This window comes from Falco biarmicus, chromosome 2 (genome assembly GCF_023638135.1).
Source record: "Falco biarmicus isolate bFalBia1 chromosome 2, bFalBia1.pri, whole genome shotgun sequence".
Taxonomy (NCBI): domain Eukaryota; kingdom Metazoa; phylum Chordata; class Aves; order Falconiformes; family Falconidae; genus Falco; species Falco biarmicus.
Genome location: NC_079289.1, coordinates 819,327 through 840,641, shown reverse-complemented (window position 1 = coordinate 840,641; position 21,315 = coordinate 819,327). Strand labels below are relative to the sequence as shown.

The 21,315-nt window shown below is 63.5% G+C and overlaps 1 protein-coding gene across 1 annotated transcript; it reads right to left on the bottom strand.

Moving 5' to 3' along the window:
• Nucleotides 1–42: 42 nt before the first annotated feature.
• On the bottom strand, nt 43–19,509 carry ARRB1 (arrestin beta 1). Its single transcript, XM_056328713.1, has 16 exons — nt 19,257–19,509; nt 9,872–9,902; nt 8,846–8,906; nt 8,423–8,467; nt 7,591–7,787; nt 6,741–6,800; nt 6,554–6,621; nt 5,560–5,695; nt 5,390–5,474; nt 5,228–5,300; nt 4,585–4,722; nt 4,299–4,382; nt 3,886–3,909; nt 2,840–2,910; nt 2,486–2,537; nt 43–1,670 (listed from the first exon to the last, which is right to left on the bottom strand). The coding sequence occupies exons 1-16, from the start codon at nt 19,274–19,276 to the stop codon at nt 1,559–1,561; spliced, it is 1,257 nt and encodes a 418-aa protein (XP_056184688.1). The 5' UTR covers nt 19,277–19,509; the 3' UTR covers nt 43–1,558.
• Between the last annotated feature and the right edge of the window lie 1,806 nt (nt 19,510–21,315).

Here is a 21,315-nt window from a genome sequence, read left to right as displayed (position 1 = left end):
AGCCCCTGTCCTGAGCCAACAGAAGTGTCCAGGTGCTGGGACTGTATTTTATGATTTATTCTTTTTTTCTGAGTTTAATAAACTAGAATAATTTATTTGACAGAACACAGAAACATCACAGATATGGTGGAGAAACCAAAGAAGCAGGTATCAATGAACAGTACAAAGTAACCACTTTTACAAAAAAAAAAAAAGGTACCACTCTGCCCATCAGCTTTACCCAAAAGTAACGGGGTGAGGGGCTCAGCTCTGTGCTCCCCCGGCCAGGGAAGGACGGAGCTATCCCCATGGGTTGCTCTCAGATGATGATGCTGACCGCAACAGCACAATAAATAGTGAGAAGGGCCTTTCGATCGGTGGTGGGAGACCCCAGCAGACCCCAGTGGGGTGGGATGGGACCCAGGCACCCAGCAAGGGAGCCCCAGGACCAGCACCGCCGTCGGGAGGCACAAGCATCTGGTGAAACACTGGTTAGGGCAGCAAACGCTGTGCTCCCCTTCCCTCCCGATCCCCAAATAGGTGCTTGACCCCCATGCAGGCACAGATAAGGGGAAAACATCAACCAGGGGAGCTTTGCAGCTTGGGGTTGCAGGCAGGGGGGCAAAGCATCCTTGGTGTAACGCCAATGGGAACAAGGCTTACACCATGACCCTGCTGTGGCTGAGAAAAGGCATTCGCAGCCTCTCCCAGAGCAGATGGCACAGACCGATGGCGGGGGCCCGCATGCCCCTGCTGCCAGCCCTGTCCCTGTGTGCCAGCTCCAAGTCTGCTGGCCTTACCTGGCCCCAGCAACTCATAGCTCGGAGCTCCTTCCCTCCAGGGAGGCTCTATTGGTGTAAAAATCGGTGCAACTGAAGGATAAATCCCCGGGGTCGGCTGCTCAGGTGGATTGGGGGTGGGGGGAAGAGCAGGGGGAGCAATGCCCACCCAGCTTTGCCAGCTCCAAAACCCCGGTGCCGGCTTGAGCCTTTACTGGGGAGCAGTTGGGCTTCGGTCTCAGGCAGGGTCCAAGGGTCAACGCCAGGCTCGTGCATCCCGGGCAGGGAACGCATGCGGCAGGGCCAGACAGGAGGGGACATCCAAGGTGTGCGGGTGCCCTTTCCTACGAGCAGGCTGCCTAGAAAAGACCCCACCCACCCCCCATTCTGCTGCACCCCCTCCCACCCACCCCCCGTAGCAAACTGGTGTAGAGACCAGACTTAATATAAAACGCATAAAAGAGGCAGCTCATAGGAAAGGGCTCTGAGCACAGCGGGGAAGGGGCAGTGGGTTGGACGGGAAGGGGGGGGCTAAGGCAAGGGGTGCTGTGACCCCCCCAGACCCCTCTGCCTCCAGCACCCCTCTGGCCGTGCCCTGCATGGGAAACAGCAGCTCTGGCAGCTGGATGAAGAGTGACAACACGGCACAGCTGGAAGATTATAATTGCTGTCGCCATCGGGCGATCCATAGGCTCCCGGTACAGGTAGAAAACAAAATTAATTAATTATACAAAAGAGAAGAAGCCTAATGCACGGGTGTTACTGGCGCAGGCCGGCCAGGCGAGCTGCGGGGGGCTCGCTTATCTGTCGTTGAGCTGCGGGGAGTTTGTCCGCTCCTCCTCGTCCTCTTTGTCATCCTTCATGCCCTTGAGTCGCTGGCGGGCAAAGTCTTCGAACACAATGTCGTCGTCACTAGCGGAGACAGAAGGGAGAGGGGCTTTACTGGGGGGGGATGACAGGGTGTGTGGCGAGCCTGGGATTTGGGGGCACCCACTGCAAAGCTGCCCTGGCTCGCACGGCGAAGGCAGGTGTGCTCCCACATGCTCAACCTGTGCTGTGGCATCTCAGCAGCTCGGGGGGCTCTTAAAACCCCATCCTTCAGCAAACAGCCTCATTTTTCAAAGCTTTACCAATGCTTGCCCTCCACCCCCCCCCCCCCCCCCCCCCCAAAAAAAAGCCCCCAGAGGGGTGGATGCCTCAGCGCTTGCTCAGTGAGCCAGCTGAGCAGCCCAGGAGTGATGCGCAGCCCCAGAGCTCTGCATCGGCATCACTGGGGCTGTCCACGCCATTCCCCCTGCTCCTCGGGGAGCGGCTGGGTTGGTGGAATGCTGCAAAACCTCCCAAACCCACTTATTCCAGCACAAACAAGGAGCTGGGGATTAACCCAGGCAGTGCAACATGACCGTGGCATCACCAGCCCCGGGGACTCCGCAGGGACACCCCCACCCCTCCGATGCACGATCCCGGCGGGCGCTTTCTTACTGCGGTTTCTCCTGTTTTTTGGAAAGCCGTGCAGGGAGATGGCGAGGGAGGAGAGAAGAGAGACGGGCAGGGCATGCGTTACAGGTTACGTGCGTGGGGTTAGTCACGGCGTGCCGATCCCACGGTACGGCACGGCACAGCAGGCATTAGTGGGTTAGGGGGGGTGCCATGCAACCTCTGGAAACACTTCGCATTCCCACACAGACCCCGAGGAGGGGGAGCGGGGGTTTCTTTTTGTCTCTTACTTTGTGTCAAGCTCTATCAGATTTGTATCTATGGGTGCTTCGTTCTCTGGAACTGAACAGAGGGAAGTATGGCACAGGATTAGTCACCGCAGACACCGGGGTCGTCACTGCCGTCCCACCGGGTGGGTGCGACCCCTCCCAGAGTGTGGCTGCAGGGGGGTGATGGGGGCACCCCCATGGTTTTAGCCATGCTGCCCTGTGAACGGGTTGCCATGGGCTTGACGGGAGCCGAAAACCTCCATCAGGCACCGCGCAGCCTCTCTGGCACAGACAGAGGAGCGGGCTGACCCCTCTGCCCGCTCCCACCCCCCACCCCATGGGGGTGCTGCCCCACACCCGGGGCTGGACACTCACCGTCCCGGTGTGCCGGTTCCTCCTTAGGTTTTGGATGCATCAGCGTGAAGGGCAGCTCCACTGCAACATCGCTGCAAGAGAGGCTGGGGTAAAGCACAAGGCTGCCTGCGCTTTGCAGGCAGAACGAGGGAACTTTGGGGAGGGGTGGGGGGGGCAGAACAACATCCCACATTTCAGCTGCCAGAGAGACCACAAAGCCGAGAAAAAAACTGTATTATCCTTCGTGGAGCCTCTTTGCAGCTATCGCGCTTCTTGCTCGAGCTTGACCCTGCGCTTTGGGATCAGCACAAAGCCCCCCGGGCTGCAGGGCCGGCCAGAGGGCACGAGGGAGGAGATCAGCGCAGCAAAAATCTGCCTTTTAGCAGCTTAGCAGCAGCCGGGCATCCAAATCCCCTGGGATAAGGCTGCGTGCCGGCAGCGCCACATGAACGGCAGCAGGGTCTGGGCACCGTCGGCATGGCGGGAAGGGATGGAGGAAGCACGCCAAGTTTCCCGGTGCTCAGCGGGCACAGGGACGGCAGGGTGGGACAGCCCCAACACAGCCCCGAGCTCCTCCGGGGACTGGGCAGGACACAGCTCTGCCTCTTCCACCCGCAAGCGTGGTGCAGCAGGCGGGGGAGCGCGTGGCGTGTCCCCCCGTGACACCCCGCAGGAGGGGGGGCGATGTGAGGAGAGACTGGGAGAACCCCGGAGACTCTTATCCTCACGGCTGGAGATGCTCAGCCCTAAGGAGCCACCTCCAGGCTCTGCTCGCTGCCCCCAGCAGCACCCGTGGGCCCTTCTCCCACCCGCCCTGCTGCTCTGGCACGAGGGGCGGATGCAGGGTCCGACCCCCACCGGCACCCCCATCCCACCACCCCATCCCATCTCTGCCAGCTGCCCGGCCCTGGGCTTCGGCTGAGCTGGTGACCCCAACAGCAGCAGCATCCCAAGGACAAATACATGGTCAGGGTGGCAGCAGAGGGGGCTGAGGCGCTGGAGGGTGCAGTGGGGAGCTGTGGCAGTGATTTGGGGGTCTTCGGAGGTGGGGGCGGTACGGGCATTACCTGGAGGCGAGGTCTCCCAGCAGGCTGGCATGGGTCGAAGGAGACAACACATTAGTCAACGTCCCCCGAGGGTGTGTGACCCACCCCCCTCCAAACCTTGTGTCCCCCCCACGCTGCTGAGTGCCAGGGCAGGTCTGTGAGGGGGATGGGCCCCATCCTGCAAAAGGTGCCGCAGCACAGAGCAGGGGGAAGCAGGGCTGTTGTATGAATTAATGACCCCCCCAGCAGTGGCCACACCGGTGTCCCCAGAAAGGGCCACCTCACCCAGAGCTGGGCTCTGCCACAGCTTCACCATCCTGCCCTGGGAACTGGGCAGCATCCTGGGGAGGACACACCGAGGCCAGACCCAAGCCCAAAGGAAAGCAAAGGAAGAGAGGGGGTGCAGCGTGGGGAAGAGGGTCCCCAACACTCACCCTCCTCGTGACACCACCAGCTTCACCTTCACCTTGTAGGAGACGATAATGCCCAGGATCTCCTTGTTGGCTCCATCTCTTAACCTGGAGGAAGGGGCAGGTGGCAATCAGTGTGAGGATGTCCATGGGGACCAGCACCCCGTCCTCTTGAAGGCCTGCCCACAGGGGTCTTCCCCAACCCAAGCATCACCCCTGGAGCAGCAGCTGGATGCCCACCAGGGCTCAGACCTTCCCCGCCCCCCGTGCTGACGGAGCAGGTGCCCCAGGGGTGGCTGGAGGGACTCACAGCGTGCTGGATGCCAGGTTGGTGTCCTCGTGCTTGAGCTTGCCATCCAGTGCCAGCCCTCGCTTCTCCCGGTTGTTGGCGAGGAAGGGGGTCAGGGTGTAGACTTTGCAGAACGTCGAGCTCGGGGCCACCATGTCACTAGGGATGACAGCCAGCATCAGCCAGAGCCCCAGCTCCCCACCCAGCTCTAATAACCCCACGGGCTACTCTAGACATCTCCATCCCAGCCTGGGGGAACATCTCTGTGCCAGGCCCAGTTTGGAGAACATCTCCATCCCAGCCTCAGCCTAGAGGACATCTCCTTCCCAGGCCCAGTCTGGAGGACATCTCCATCCCAACTTCAGGCCCAGCCCAGACATCTCCATCTCAGCCTGGAGAACATCTCCATCCCAACTCCAGACCCAGTGCAGCAGCCACCTTTGTCCCTGCCCCAGCCTGGAGTTCACCTTCAGCTGGCAGGACGCAGAGGGTAACATCTCCCAGGGTGCCATCAAAAAAAGGGCCTCCATCTCCCCACTCCTCCCACCAGGACCTGTTCACTGAATGCAGCATCCCACTGGTGCTGCATCAGGGCAGGAGATCTCCAAGCCTCCTCCAAAGTCCCCAGAACCCCTCACAATGTCCCCGAGGAGCTGGCACTCACTCAGCGTCCTCCACGGCCACCGGGCACTTGTACTGGGCAGTGTTGAAGAGGCAGATGTCGGCGTACTGGCGCACTGGGGCGAGAGATGGAGAGATGGGTGTCGGGGAGGGCCCCCGCAGGGACGGGGACAGCAGCTGAGGGTGGCGAAGCCATGCTCCTCACCTGAGATCTTGATCTTCTTTACCGTCTTGCTGGTGTTGTTGGTGACGTGGACGTTGACGCTGATCGGCTCTCCATGGTAGTAGATCTGCGAGGGAGCAAAGGAAGGGGGACAGTGAAGTCCCCATCCTCCCCAGGGTCACCCAGCCAGTGTCCCCTCCCCACCCACCCACCTCCTTGTCCAGGGATGCCTCGAGGTGCAGCGGTTTGTCCGACATGAGGAACTGCCGGGTGGTCTCCGCCATGGGCTGTGGGCCAGGCCGCTCTGGTGCGTACTGGACCTTACGGATCACCAGGCGCACCGAGTTCCTGGAGGGGAGACGGCAAGAGGAGAACCCAAGTGCCCGGCTGCCTGGAGGCAGCTCTGCCCGCAGCCTGCCCTCTTTCTTGGCCCATTTTGGGTCAAATCCCTCTTTTCTTCTGGTCTGCTGGGTCAGGAGAAGGATGCCGTGGGAGGTCTCGGCCGGATGCCCAGCTCACCTGGCCTGCAAGGGGGGAAGCCCCACGGACGAACCAAGCTGCCTGTGTGGCCCCATGCCATGGCAGCGCTGGGCTCCTGGCTTGCAGCACAGTGGTGGGTATCTCCATCCCACCCCCAAGATCATCTCTGACCCATCCCTACCCTGGGAAGCGTCTTCACCCCAGTTCCAGCCCAGGGAAGACCTCTGTCCTGGAGATCATCTCCATCCCTGCCCCAGCCTGGAGGACATCTTTATCCCAGCCCCAGTCTGGAGAAATCTCCATCCCAGCCCCAGCCTGGACAACATCGCTGTCCCAGCTCCATCCTGGTGAACATCATCATTTGCAGTCCAGCCTCAGCCTAGCAAACATCTCTGTCCCAGCCCCATCATGGGAGACATCTCCATTCCAGCCCCAGCCTAGAAGACATCATCCCAACTCCAGACCCAGCACAGCAGACATTTCTGTCCCTACCCCAGCCTGGAGTTCATCTCCATCTCAGTCCCATCCTGGAGGACATCTTCATCCCAGCCCCATCCTGGAGGACATCTCCCTTCCAACCCCTTCCTGGATGTCTCCATCCCATCCCCACCTCCCCCACTGTGGGTAGCAAACTGGGGTGCCCCTTCCCCATTGCCACGTCACAGCCCCTGCCAGCACCCTGAGGATGCTGCTCCCACCCAGGCTGGACGGATCGTCTCTGCTCACCTCTTGTGGATTTTCTCCTCCAGGTTCTCTGCACAGAAAGCTTTGACCTCATAGTCCACACCACATGCCTGAAACCAGGAGGGGGCAGAGAAGAAGGCAGGGAAACGCCACAGCACCCTACCAAGTGATGACCCCAACCAAGGGCCAGTCTCCAGGGCTCAGTGGCGCAGGGACGGGTGGACCTTACCTTCCCCGTGTCCTCCGGACCCGGCTGCAGTGTGACGGAGCAAGGCAGGTTGGGGGGGATCTGAAAGGGAAAGGGGGGTTAGGACATTTCCTGGTGCCACCAGCACTCCCCCTTCCTTCCCACGGCGGGGGAGGACAATGAGGAATGGTTTCTTCATTTCCCTAATTGCATTTCCCAATTGCGCGGTGCCCTTTCCCTCCTGGCCCCACTTCAGCTCAAGTCCCGCTCTGCACCCACCCTGGACAGCCGCTCGCCTCTCCCAACCCACCCCCCAAAGTGTTACCAAAAATACATTATTTGGGGGTTTGGTTTGGGTTTTTTTTTCGTTAATCTGGGGGATTTGGAGGAATTAAGCTTGTTCCGCAGGGGGTCAGGGCTCTGGCCAAGCCCGCAGGGCTGAGCCGATGGCTCAAGCCTGGGAAATGCCACCAGGTCCCCCTGGCTCGCTCCGGCGGGGGGGCTGCCATTGCCAAAGCTGCACTGGGGAAACTGGGGGTGCAGGTACACAAAGTGAGGGTCAACCCCCACCCCATTCCCCACCCAGGCTCTGCTTCACTTTGGGGGAGCACCTGAGGACGGTGTCGCTACCCCAGTCACACTCGGGGCATGGGCCCCTGTGCCGCCATGCACCCCGTGCCTCAGTTTCCCCACTGGCAGCTGCTTTTTGTTCCCCAAGTTTGAAGATCTACTAAATCCCCTGCATCTTCATCACAGGTGGCAGCATCTCACCCCGCCCAGGACCCCACGGGGCCAGAAGGGACCCCAGCGTCTGCAGGGGAGGGGGCGTCACCATCCCCTCCAGCAGTAAGGGAAGAGCACCCAGGAGCAGTGCCACCCGCGGCCGCCCTACCTCGAAGGTGAAGGGGTAGGCGTGCTCGCCCAGCTTCTTGATCAGCCGCTCCTGCAGCCGCGTCAGGGGCTTCTTCTCCTCTGGGACCGGGGGGAAGGCCTGGGCGTTGGCCACAAAGAGGTCCTTGCGGAAAGTCAGCCCCAGCACATCCAGGTCCTCACGGCCATAGCGGAAGGCGCAGGTCAACGTCACAAAGACTGCAGAGGGTGACAAAGGGTGGAGGTTGGTGGCGTGTTGACATCATGGTGTAGCGGCATCAAAGCGTGGTGACATCATGGTGTGGTGCCATCACGGTGTGGTGCCATCATGGCACGGTGTATGGTGTAGTGGCATCATGGTGTGGTGGCATCACGATTTGGTGACATGGTGGTATGGTGTGCTGACATCACGGTGTGGTGGCATCATGGTGTGGTAGCATCATGGCGTGGTGACATGGCAGTGACATCATGGTGTGGTAGCCTCATGGTATGGTGGCATCATGGTGTGGTGACATCATCGTGTGGTGGTGTCATGATGTGGTGCCGACACAGCATGGTGGCATCATGGCTTATCCCAGTCCCAGCAGCACTGGGTGGTGGCTCCCAGGAGGTGCCATGGTGGGGAGATGAGGCCGCAACCCAGGGACCAGCCAGATGTGCCTTGGGGTGCCCACCACAGGACCCCTATCCTCTGCAGGACAGGCCACCCACTGTGGGGACGGGGCTGGAAAACATCACCTGGGGGCCCAGAGACCCCACAGCCAGGGCAGGACTGCGAGGGGACACTGGCCACCCCCCGTGGCGGTGCCAGCTCCATGGCCCCAGGCAGGAGGGACCCTGCGGGAAGCCCTTACCTTTTCTCTCCTTCAGGTACTCGGGATCCACCAGCACCACGCCGTCTGCAAGGGAGCACCGCAGCGTCAGGGGACACCCCCGCGGGGACGGGGGGACACGGCAGGGCTGGGGGCACACTGGCAGGGCCAGGGGGCTGTGCAGGCAGCGTCGGGGGGATGTGGCAGCAGGGTTGGGGAGGGGGTTGCAGGCAGGGTTGTGGGGGGCAGGCAGGCAGGGTCAAGTGGGGATGTGCAGGCTGGGAGGGTGACATGCAGGTGACAGGGGGGAGATGCAGGCAGTGGGGGGACGTGCAGGCAGGGTTGGGGGTCCATGGAGGCACGGTTGGGAGGGGATGTGCAGGCAGGGTTGAGGGGGGACATCCCACTCAAGCAAGCCCAGCCCACCCCGGTGTGTCCCCCCAACCTTGCCCCGGCTCCACGTACCCACGGGGTCCACCACATCAATGTGATCCACGAAATCCCTCTTCCCCAGGTAGACGGTGAGCTGCGGGAGGGATGGCGGGGTCAGGGATGCGTGCCAGCACAGCTCCGGGGATGTCCTGGGGTGTGGTCACCACCCACTGGGGGTCCATCACCACATGTCACCCCGTCCCTGTGGCACCCAAAAGCCAGCCGCCCCTCTGTCCCAGCTCCGGCCCCAGGAACCCCTCCAGATGTCCCCAGACCTGGAGGCAGTTGGCATCTGGGGACATCTGGGTTCAGGACAAGCCCCAGCTGGGACCCCATGGGCTTGTCCCCGGGGGTCTTGCCAGTGGGGCAGGGCTGAGCCCCACAGCATCACCCCCCCAGCTCTCTCCTGATGGGGAAACTGAGGCACGGGGCACAGAAACATCACCCAAGGGTTAGCAGGAGCATGCTCCTCAGGGAACATGGGAATGACGAAGAGGGACGTCAGCTCCAAGCTGGGACCAAGCCCTGGTGCTGGTGCATGCTGCCACCGGCTCGGACAGTCCCCGGCTCGCCAGCTCAGCATCCCTGGCACCAAATCCGACTTGCCTCCCACCACGCAGCCCCAGCGATCCCAGCCGGATCCCAGCTGGAGCCGGTTAGCTCCGACCCCAGCCTCACCCAGCAGGTGACTGGATAAATAAGCTTTTCCCTCCAGCGCAGGGCAGGCAGGAGCCGGCAGCTGCCACGCCGGCACTTAGAGGCACCAGCCCATGCTGCCAGACCCACAGAAATCCCACGGGCAGGGCTGCCTGCCCCCAGCACCCACCTGCTCACCCCCTGACCTTGGGCAAGCCCCCCCCAACCCTGCTGTGCCTCAGTTTCCCTCCCTGCTGGCGCAGCAGGATGCTCTGGCAGCCAGCAGCTTGCAGGGCATCTCTGGGGTCTGCGCCTCGCTCCTGGCTGTGCTTGCAGGATTCGGGAAGGGGGGACACCCTGGGAAGCACCGGCTACCCCCGCATCCCCCCCATCTCCCTGGGCAGCTGCTGGCCCCCCACTTACCTTCCCGTTGGGACTGGCTTTCTTAAACACCCTGCAAAAGACAAAAGGGGGGGGTCGTTAGCGGCTGGGGCACCCATGGGTGCTGCGGGATGCAGCTGCATCACAGCGGGGCGGTACCTGACCCTGTACCACACAGCACCCACAATGCCCAGCCCTACACGGTGCTGTGGGGCAGACTGGCAGTACCTGACCCTATATACCATATGGGGGCATGCAGAGCCCAGTCCTGCCCCCGTATGGCCCGGGGCGGGAGGGGGGGCTGGCCATTCACCCCCCCACCCCATAGGCCATACGACAGCAGCCAGCCCCACCCCCGTGCCTCAGTTTACCACCCGAGCGGCACGCTGGTGCTGGCATGGAGGTAGGGCCCGACACCTTCCCGCAGTGCAGTTACACCAGGGAGGGGTTTGGCCCCTTGTCTGCAACAAGTGGGGTGTCCCAGCAGCCCCCTGCCCCATGGGGCTCATGCTTCGGGGGGGTCCCTGCATGCGTCTGCCCTGAGCAAGACAGGACAACCCAGCTCTGCTGCTGGGCAAGGTGCTGCGCAAGGAGCAGTGCAAGGTGCTGTGCAAGGAGCAGTGCAAGGTGCTGTGCAAGGGGCAGTGCAAGGGGCAGTGCAAGGAGCAGTGCAAGGTGCTGTGCAAGGGGCAGTGCAAGGGGCAGTGCAAGGAGCAGTGCAAGGTGCTGTGCAAGGGGCAGTGCAAGGAGCAGTGCAAGGTGCTGTGCAAGAGGCAGTGCAAGGGGCAGTGCAAGGGGTAGTGCAAGGTGCTGTGCAAGGAGCAGTGCAAGGTGCTGTGCAAGGGGCAGTGCAAGGAGCAGTGCAAGGTGCTGTGCAAGAGGCAGTGCAAGGGGCAGTGCAAGGAGCAGTGCAAGGTGCTGTGCAAGGGGCAGTGCAAGGAGCAGTGCAAGGTGCTGTGCAAGAGGCAGTGCAAGGGGCCGTGCAAGGGTTAGTGCAAGGAGCAGTGCAAGAGGCAGTGCAAGGTGCTGTGCAAGGGGCAGTGCAAGGTGCCATGCAAGGGGCAGCACAGGGTGCCATGCAAGGAGCAGTGCAAGGTGCCATGCAAGATGGTGTGCAAAGGCTCTGCTGTACAAAGTGTCGCGCAAGGTGCAGCATGAGGTGCTGTGCAAGATGCCATGCACAGGCCCTGCTGTGCAAGGTGCTAAGCAAGGTGTCATGCAAGATGCCGTGCAAGATGCCGTGCAAGGTGCCATGCAAGATGTTGTGCACAGGCCCTGCTGTGCAAGGTGGTGTGCAAGGCAGCAGCAAAGGCCCTGCCATGTCAGATGCAGTGTGAGGCGCTGAGCAAAGGCCCTGCTGTGCCAGGAGCAGTGCAAGGTGCCATGCAGAGGCCCTGCTGCGTGAAGCCAGGCTTTCTGCCAGCCAGGGAACAGCACGGCAGAGGGGCCGCACCCAGCAAGCACCACAGCACCCCGCTCACAGCTCCCCTTGCACGCAGAGCTGCCCAGCCCACCCCAGGTGACGGAGGACATTTCTCCAGCCCAAGCCAAGCGGTGCAGGGAAGGGTCCCAGGGGGAAGAAGCACCCACCAGCACAGCCCTGTTGGGTACCAGGGTCCACCCAGCCCTTGGCATCTGGGTGAACCAGCAGCCACAGGCACTGCCAGCACCCTGCTCTGGAAAACACAAGGCGTCAGGAAGCAGGCACAGCACACCGCATGGGGAAGGCGCCCAGACATCACCACGATGGGCAGCAGCCCAAAGCCTGCAGAGCAGCATCCCAGCTGCCTTCCAGCACCTTCGTCTCAGTTCTGGGATTTAATTTGTTTCTAATCACTTGAAAGTAAATTAAAAATAAGGTTTCCACTGCACACACAGATATTAAAAAGGAGGCTGGGATGAGGTTGCAGCATCATGGCACAGCAGCTTCCCCGGGGCCAGGGACAAGCCCTGTGGGTGGCCTGGGGAGCTGGCTGCAGCATGGGACACATCACCGAGGACGGGGGCACCCCGAGGGATGAGCCCCCATCCCAGTGTGTTTGCATCCACTGTGGCTGTGGGGTTATGGTCCCCACTGTCACCTCTGCCCCACGGGACGTGGCTGGATCCCAAAGCCACTGGACAGGCGAGGAGAGAGTGGGGTGCCCCTGTCCCCAGGGCTTTCCACCCATCCTCCATCCCAGGGGATGCCCTGCGCTGTGGGAACAGCCCCCAGGCACCCCCCAAAATCCCTCTGCAAGACCCCACGGAGCTGCGGGGGAAGGATGGGGGTCCCGCATGCCACCGCGGTGTTGTAGGTGCTGGGGAAGCCGGAGCATCCCCAGTCTGGCAGGGGCAGGCAGGGCTCCCTCACCCAGCACTGCCCCATTTCAGAAGCTGTTCGGAGCGTGCCCTGGCGTGAAGCCACCCATAATGGGTTCTCCTCGGATAATCCCTCCTCGCCTTTAAATTCCATTAAAGCCATCCGGGAAGATTAGCAGCTGCGGTTCAAGGCTGGGAAAAACAATTCCCAGGGCAGCTGCTCGGCTTTGCCAAAATACCAGGGGGTATTTCGGGGTGGGGGCTCCTCCAGGCACTGCTGGGATGGACCCTCACCCCAGGACCAAGCCGAGCCGCTGGCATCCCACTGTGTCCTGCTGAGGGGCAGCAGCAGCCACTGGGTTTGCGTGGCACAAGCAGGGGAGGAAAAGAGCCGGCGGCAGCTTGGGACAAGCCCGAGGTGCAGTGCCCGGCCGGGGGTGAGCACAGCCCTGGCGATGGGGTAGGATGCACCGGTCAGCTGCAAGCACCGTGCTGGGGGATGCGTGGTGACACACTGGGGAGGGTCCTCGCACATCCAAGTGCCAGCAGCACAGTCCCTGCGCCCAGCAGAGCCTCGACAGGGGTATCCACAAACCTGCCGTGCGTGCTGGGTGCCCCTGGTCCCTGTGCCCACATGCCAGGGTGACCCTCACCCCTCTGCCGGCATGCCAGGGTGATCCTCAAACCATGCCCAGGTGCTGCACTGTTCACCCCCATCCCTGCATGCCAGGGTGACCCTCACTCCCAGGCTGGGGTGGCCTTCATCCCCATGTCCACGTGCCAGGGTGACCCTCAGCCCCGCGCCCACACGTTGGTCCACGCAGGAGGGCCAGCAGTGCCAAGGGTGCCAGCAAGCCCCAGCACCAGCCTCACTGGCCCAGGAAAGCGCTGGTGCTCAACATAGTATGGCCCTGGGCTACCGGGGACATCCATCCCCCCGGCTCCCATCATGCCATGTCACCCAGCAGGCATCACCACGAGGTCCTCAGGGACCGGAGCACCCACATGGCACCGCTCGGGCTCTGCGGCGCATGCGGCCAGCCGGGAGCAGGATGCAGCCCCACCGTGCAGGCAGGAGGAAGCGGTGTTGCTCCTTCAGGAAGCCAATTTTCACCACCCCTGAAATCCCAGCGAGATTCCAGGAAGCGGCTGGGATTCCCAGGAACGGAGCCACTCTCCCCAGTCCTGACAGAGAAGGGGCTCAGCATGGAGATTTCCTCTGCGGAAGACTCAGCAACTGGGAAAAGGGTAGAAAAAAGGGGATTGCTGAAATTCAGCATTCCTGCTGAGTGACAACGCCTGGCAATGCCGGGAAAGGGCCCTTCCTTCATCCGCTTCCAGCTCAGCCACCGCCGGCAGCAGCTCTCATGCCAGAGAAGCCCAGGCAGGAGGAAGAGGGCAGGGGGCTGGGCAGGGGGCTCAGCCAAGGCTGGAGGAAGGCCGAGTGCTGAGCTGCTCCAGCGAACCCCTGGCACCACCCACCCCAGAAGCACGAGGATGCTTTTACACTGTGCAGCACCCTCCCCCCCGGACCTTGTTGTGCCTCGGTTTCCCCATGAGCCTGGCCCTCATGCACCTGCAGAAAGAGTGGGGAGGTACTGCCTGCCTGGAGGGGGGCACGGGCCATGACCCCCGGAAAGCCGAGAGCCCAGGGACACCCCAGCATTGAAAACCGGCAAGAGGTCAGGCCCCCCAGGGTGGGCTCTTGGCAGGGCCCATGGTGGGGAGGGGCAGTACAAGTGCATTGTCATGTCTGTGTCCCAACAGCCCTGCGTCCCTGCATCCATGTCCCCGGATCTCTGTATCCATGCCCCTGCACCCCCACATCTCTGCATCCCTGTGTCCCTATGTCCCTGCATGTCTGTGTCCCCACATCTCTGCATACCTGTGTCCCTGCACCCGTGTCCCCACACCTCTACATACCTGTGTGCCTGCATCCCCACATCTCTGCATCCCTGTGTCCCTCCATCCATGCACCCGTGTCCCCATATCATTGCATCCCTGTGTACCCACATCCCTGTGTCCTTGCATCCCTGTCTCCCTGCATCCATGTATCCCCATGTAGCCATATCCCTGCATCCCCGTGTCCCTACATCCTCATGTCCCTGTGTCCCCACATCTCTGCATCTTTGTGTCTGTGCATCCTCGTGTCCCCCCGTGCCATCCCCTCCAGAGCCGCAGGGCCCAGCATAACTTGGCCAAGCTCTGGCAGGGGACCACAGCAGGATCCGGCCCGGCCGTCGGGCTGCTGCCGAGGGAGCATGGGGGCCAACCCACGCTGCCGCTCTTGCTCCCTTGGCCCCACATGAGCCCCAGGAGATGACAGGAGCTGTTGACAAACCCTCTGCCAGGCACATAAACACTCAGGAACATTGGGAACATCCCGCCAGCCCTTCCTGGGTGGCCTCTCCTCGGTAAGGGCTGGGGGTTGAGTGTTCCCAGCCGAGGTGGGATGAGCATTTCCATGAACAGGATGCTCGGCACGAGGGTTTGCTGGCACCACCATCCCCAGTGCACAGGGTGAGGGCTGGATCCTGCACCAGCACCAGCAAAACCAGCCTGAACAGGAACGCTGCTGCAACTAAATAAATGGGGAGGGGGCGGGGGCAGAGGGGAGGAATAAAGGACCTGGGCTCATCAGGCAAGGGCATCAGCACTGTTACTCAGTGCTTCCCCTTCCCCACAATTCATTAATTGCTTTTAAGGCCAAGGGGTGATCAGAGCATCCAGTCTCAAGAGCCAGGGATGGAGGGGGTGATGCCACCCTCCTGAGAGCCCAGGGCAATTAACAGGGGGATCCTTCTGGGTAATTAATGAGACATTACATAAAAGCAAGGTTGGGAGCATCCTCTGCCAGCCTGACACCTCCCTGTCACCCACCATCCCCTCGCCAGGGACCAGCACCCAGGGGAGACCCCGGGGAGGGCTCGCACCAGGAAGGTTCCAGCGTGCCGGGAAGCCCTGGGAAACACGGCCAAGGGATGGAGGCTCAGCTGGTCCTGCTGCCAGGACCCCCCCACCCTGAGATGCTGTGAGCGGGTGCAGCAGTGATGCCTCCTGCCCAACCTTCATTACACAAACGAAGCCACTAATGAACCCCAGCAAAGGCGAGATCGATGGCAGGCGCTGCAGAAGTGCTGAGCAGGAAACAATTACTCACCGCTCCTCGCCAGCACCCATCCACGCTGGCCCCACGCCGGGGGCAGGAACCCCACACAGCCCCCCGGCTGTGGGTGCAGGACTCTGGGGTGTCCCCATGCCATGGGTGCACGAGCCCCACTGCAAGCGAGACCTGCACGGCCCCACACAATGGGTGCAGAAGCCCTGCAAAACCCCGTGCTACAGTGCAGGAGCCTGGGCTGGCCTTGTGCTATGGGTGCAGGACTCCTACACAACCCCACATTACGGGTTCAGGAGCCCCATAGGGCCTGAGACATGCACAGCCTCATGCTGTGGGTGCAGGAGCCCCGCACAGCCCCACCAGCCCCATGCTGTGGGTGCAGGAGCCCCACGCTGCCCCACGCTCTGGGTGCAGGAGCCTGGGGTAACCTCATGCTACGGGTGCTGCATCCCTCCTACCAGAAAGACCCCCACAGATGCACATCCCAACGGCCACCTCTGCCCAAAAGCACCCATGGGAGCGGGGATGGGGCATGCTGGGACACAGTGGCTTTTCGCACCTCAGCAGCTGCTCGATGCCGGGGGGGACCCTTGCCCGCCACCACTGCCGGATCCGGGGGGAGGGATGGAGGAAGCGTGGAGCCTTCCCTCCCCCTCAGCCCTTCCTGGTGTCGAAACGCTGGAGACATGAGGCAGGAAGCTGCCACCGTCACTGCCCACCAGCGATCTCCAAGCCTGGGGGCCCCGTGCCACGGGCTGGCAGCCCCAGTGCCCCCCGCGCCCCCGGCACACTGCCACAAGGCCATATCCTGCTCTCCTGGCCACCCTGCCCTCTCCCTGCCACTCATCCGGTACCTTAATGAGCTCGTTAGGTACACGTCCGGGACTAATGATCGCTTTATTTGGTGGCTGATAATTGAGTGGGGGCCGTTTGATCTCTGTTCGGAAGATTTACGAGGATTTGGTTCCCCTGGGCATCAGAGCGGGGTCTGACGGCAACGCCATCGATTGCCTTTGAACCTTGGGTGGAAGAGCCAGGGTTTTCACTGGCTCTCACGCTAATGGGGCCAGCGGGCAGATCTAATTAGCCAGAGCCGCGTTAGAAGGGATCTCCAGGGATAACGGAGCCGCCAGCAACCACATCACACGCTCCAGCACAACCCCGTGGCGGCGGCCAGTGGCTCTGTGCCAGCTGTGCCGGGATGAGCACCGAGCACCCCAGCAGCCGATCCCAAAGCCTGAGCATCCCATGGGCTGAAGGCTGCATCCTGCATCCCCGCTGCATCCCGCCGCATCGCCTGCCAGGCTCAGCAGCAGCATCCCCCAGCTGGGTCAGAGCTTCGCTGGCTTCCTTGGCAAGGAAACGCCTTGGCTGTGGGATCCGGGATGTGTCTGGATCCTGCTGTTACTACCAGAGTTTGTTCTCCAAACAACATCCAGGAAGCAGGAGACTCCCCTCCCGGGCCACCTTCCAGGGCTCCTTCTCTTCCCAGCGGAGATCCCTGTCCTGCTCCCAGACCCTACGCATTCATCCAGGGGGATGCACAGGATGCCAGGACTGCAAAGCAACCCGGGGGACCTATTGGTCCTGGCGCGGTTTGATGCGGCAGAGGGGCAGGATGGGACCACGGGGTGCAGGGAAGGGTGCAGAGGGGTGCCCAGTGCCAACAGAGGTGGACTGCCACACTGGGACCACTGCAGTGCTTCCCCAGCTCCAGCCTTGGCTCCGCTGACAACTGGGAAACCACCCTCCACCGCAGCTCAAACCACGGGCCACCAGCGGAGCACCCGACTGGCCCATGGAGGCCAGCAGGTGCCCGTGGGGCCGCAGCTACCCTGCCTGGGTGCTGGGCAGGAGGAGCTGGGGAGGGGGAGATGCATGTTCTTGGAGAAGCTGCAAATATCGAGGCGGCATGTTTGGCGGCCACCGGGCTGGCCTGCTCCCCGGCACTGCCAGCAGCCACAAACTCGCCTGTTTACTCCACCGAGCCACTTCCTCCGCTCTTCCCACCGCGGGGCTTTGAAGGGGGCTCGGCAGGAGGCTGGGAACGGCAGCACGATGACGCACGGAGCGGCACCGGCTGAGCCCCCCAGCCCCCCACCGAACGCGGGGACAGCCCCTGCACCCTGCATGCCGGGCTCGCCAGCACCTGCATGCGACCCTCACCCACGGAGCACCCAGGGCCACGCCGGGAGCTGGGTGACCCCAAAACCCTGCACCACAGAGGCATACAGGGGAGGCTGTGGGGACCCCCCAAGAAAAGTGGGGTGGCCCCACGCTGGCACTGGAGGAATCATCAGGAATGATGCTTTTTTTGGGGTGTCCGATGGTAAACCAGCTGCCGCAGCTGAACCCCCTGACCCCCTTCAGAAGCTTTGGGATGAATCCATGTGGATTTGGGGTCAGAGCTCCGAACAGGAGCTGAAAGGGAGATGGGGCGGGGGGGATTTATCAGCCTAATTACCCCCCACCCAGCTCCCTCCGGAGCGCCGCGTGGGCTGGGAGATCAGCTCCTGCCTCCCCTGCCTGCACGCCTGCCCGCGGCTGCTGCCAGCCCATGGGAATGCCGCTTGCTCGTGCTCCCCTGGGCACCCAAAAATCTCCCAGGGTCGAACGGGCTGCATACCAGGGATCGCACCCAGTGGGGGGAAACTCAAAGGGTGCTCCAGCTCCAACCCTGCTACTACAAAAGCGACGCTCGCTCCCTCCCCCTGACTCCGGGGGGGGGAGGGGGTGCTGCTTGCCTGCTCCAGGGGTGCGACAGACGTGCCAGTCCTCAATTAGGGATGCTGAGCTGGGGGGATGCAGATGCTGTCGGCCGTGGCCAGGGCAGCAACACCCAGGCAGCCTGCCCAGCAGTGACGCCCCCCCAATGCTGGGGGCTCTGCGAGAGCCCCCATATCCCAACCCACCACCCCAAAACACTGCAGCATTTCTGGAAGGTTCTGCCAAAGCAGGACCCCCTCATCCTTCCCTCCTGCCGTGGGCTGCGGGGTGGCATTAGCTGCACCAAAGCCCCAAGTCCTGACACTCAGGTGCTGGGGAAGGGGGGGGGGGGGGGGGGAGGGGGAGGGGGCTGAGGGGAGGGCAACGCCCCCACTACCTGCGCACCGGTGTTGGGGGTCAAGCGGGAGCACTCCTGAGCACCTGTTCCTAAAAAATACATTAATGATGGGGAGGCCCAGGGGATGGAGAGCTGTCAGAAAGGGATCCGGGTGAGGAATGGCACCGAGCCGGAGCCTGAACCCCTTGGCCACAAGGGGAGGGGTTGTCACGGGAGACACCCCCAGACCCCCCGCGCATGGGCTGGTGGCGGTCACCGGACTCCCCGCCAAGGTCCCGAAATCCCCAAATCCCGTCCCCAGGGTGGACACCTCGGCAGGTCTGTGAATTCACCCCAACCACCTCTGCCGTGCTCCGCACCCAGGGACGTGGAGGGTGGCTGGAGGGTCCCCTTACCCCCTCAGCACCACGGGCGTCCCCAAAGGGTGGCAGCCATCGCGGTGGCTCCCAGGGGACCGAGGTGTCGCAGGCCACCGTGGCCCCCCCACCTGCAGGCCTGGCACGTGTCCCCCAGCACCCCCCCATCGTGCCGAACGCGGGGCGGGGGGCGCAGGACCCGGCTCCCCTGGGTGTCGCTCCCTGCTCCCACCCGAGCCACGAGTGGGAATAATTGGGGTGACACCCCCCAAAAAAAATACCCAACAACAGCCACCCAGGCTCCGAATCGGACGGGGCAGAGCAACAACGGCGCCCAGCACCCAGCCAGCACCACGGCGGGGCGGGGGCGGCCGAGGGTCCCCGCGTCCCCCCCGGCCTCGAGCCGCTCACCGCCCACGCCGGCCCCCAGGTCGCCCCCCGCAGCGGGCGAGCCCGGCGGGGACCCCCGGCAGCCCCGGCCCGACCCTGCGGCTCAGCGCGGGGCAGCAAGCGCCGCCCCGGGATTCCCCCCCCCCCCCCCGCCCCGGGCCGCCCGGCTCCCCCCGCACCCCCGGGCCCACTCACCGGGTGCCTTTGTCTCCCATGGCCCCGCCGATCCTCAGGGCGGCTGAACCGGGAAGCGCCGGCCGGGCTTGGAAAATTACTGGCTGGATGGTGGAGGGGAGAGGCGGCGGCGGGGCGGGCGCTGGGCTCGGCGCGGCTCGGTGGGGCTCGGCCCGGCTCGGCCCAGCCCGGCGCGGCTCCGGTGCGGGCGCTGCCGAGCGCAGCCCCGCGGCGCTGCCGCCTCCGCCCGCCCCCGAGCGGCGCGGCCCCGGGGCGGGGGGGCGGTGGCACGCGCGGGGCCACACGCCGGGGGGGGCCGGGGCGGGGGGGGTGGGTTTGTGCGCCGCCTTGCGCGCGCGCGGGGAGACGGCGGCGCACGCACACGCACACGCGCACACACACACAGACACACGCACACCCCGCGCGGGCGGGTGCGAGGGGCAGGGGCGCCCCCCCGTGCATGCACGCGCACATGCACACCAGGAGGGAGGGGCGGCCCCGCGTGCGCCGGGCCGCGCGCACACGCTCACGTCCCGCGTGCACCGGTGCACGGACGCACACGGAGGTGCAGGCTGCACGTGCACCGGCGCCGCGCGCACGCAGGTGCACCGGTGCGCGCGCACACATGCATGGAGACGTGCAACACACACACACACACACACACACACACTCCGCATGCACCTGTGCGCACACGCACTCACAGAGGTGCACACACACACACACGCAGAGGTGCATGCCTGGTGTGCAGCGGGGCACACATGCACTCAGAGGAGTGCAACCCCTGCGTGCACCAGTGCACACAGACATGCATGGAGCGCACAACCCCCGTGTGCACTGGTGCGTGCATAAAGACACATGGGGGTGCTTGCTTTGCAGCGCGCACACACACGCAGGCATGCGCCGGTGCACAACCACACGCACAGAGAAGTGTGACACACACACACACACTGCATGCACCGGTGTGCACACTCGCAGAGGTGCACACACCGTGTGCACCAGTGCACACACACACAGAAGTGCAACCCCCACGTGCACCAGTGCACTCACAGACATGGGTGCACCGGTGGGCCCACACACGCATGGAGTATGCAACTGCCTCTATGAACTGGTGCACAAACACAGGAAGGTGCACACGCCACATGCACCAGTGCGTGCACATGCATGCACGGAGAAGTGCAACCCTCCACATGCATCAGTGCACACATGCACTCACAGCTGTGCACCCTGCACGTGCACCGGTGTGCACACCCACACACATGGAGCAGCACCCCCCACTGCATGCACACAAATGCAGGCGTGCATGCCTTGTGTGCACTGGTGCACAAGCACACCGAGAAATGCAACCCTCCCCTGTACAACTGTGCATACGCCCACACAAGCACACACTGGTGCACCCCTGCATGTGCTGATGCACACCCATGCACAGGTGCACGCGTGCACACATACACACGTGTCCGCCCCCTGCACCGGTTCACGCACACACACGGAGGTGCCAGCCCCGCGTGCACCGGTGCATGCACGCACAGAGAAGTGCAGCGCCCCGCGTGCACGGGGGCGCGCGCTCCCCCACCTGCCCACCCCCCGCACGAAGGGAGGTGCGTGCACACGCATACCCCCAACCCCTTTGGGCGCGCGCACCCCACGGGCACGCGGCACGCACCCACCCCACGCGCACTCCCGCCCCCGCGCTTCGGGGGGTCTCGGCGGGGGGGGGGGGGGAGAGATTGTGACCCTCCTCGTCCCCTCCCCATGGGCCCCGCCCCCTCCCCGTTGGCCCCGCCCCGACAGGGACCTGGGCCGCGCCTCTTTCCCTCCTCTCCTCCAATGAAATTCAGCCCTGCCTGCAGACAGCCCCGGCCCTCCGCTTTTGATTGGCTGTCTCTCTCCATTCGCCCGCCTCCTGCAACAGAACAGCCAATCAGAGCCGCCGTGGGAATGGGCCGGCAGGGGCAGGGGCAGGGGCAGGGGCAGGGGCAGGGGCAGGGGCAGGGGCAGGGGCAGGGGCAGGGGCAGGGGCAGGGGCAGGGGCAGGGGCAGGGGCAGGGGCAGGGAGTGGGGCGCGCCACTTCCCGCCTGCGGC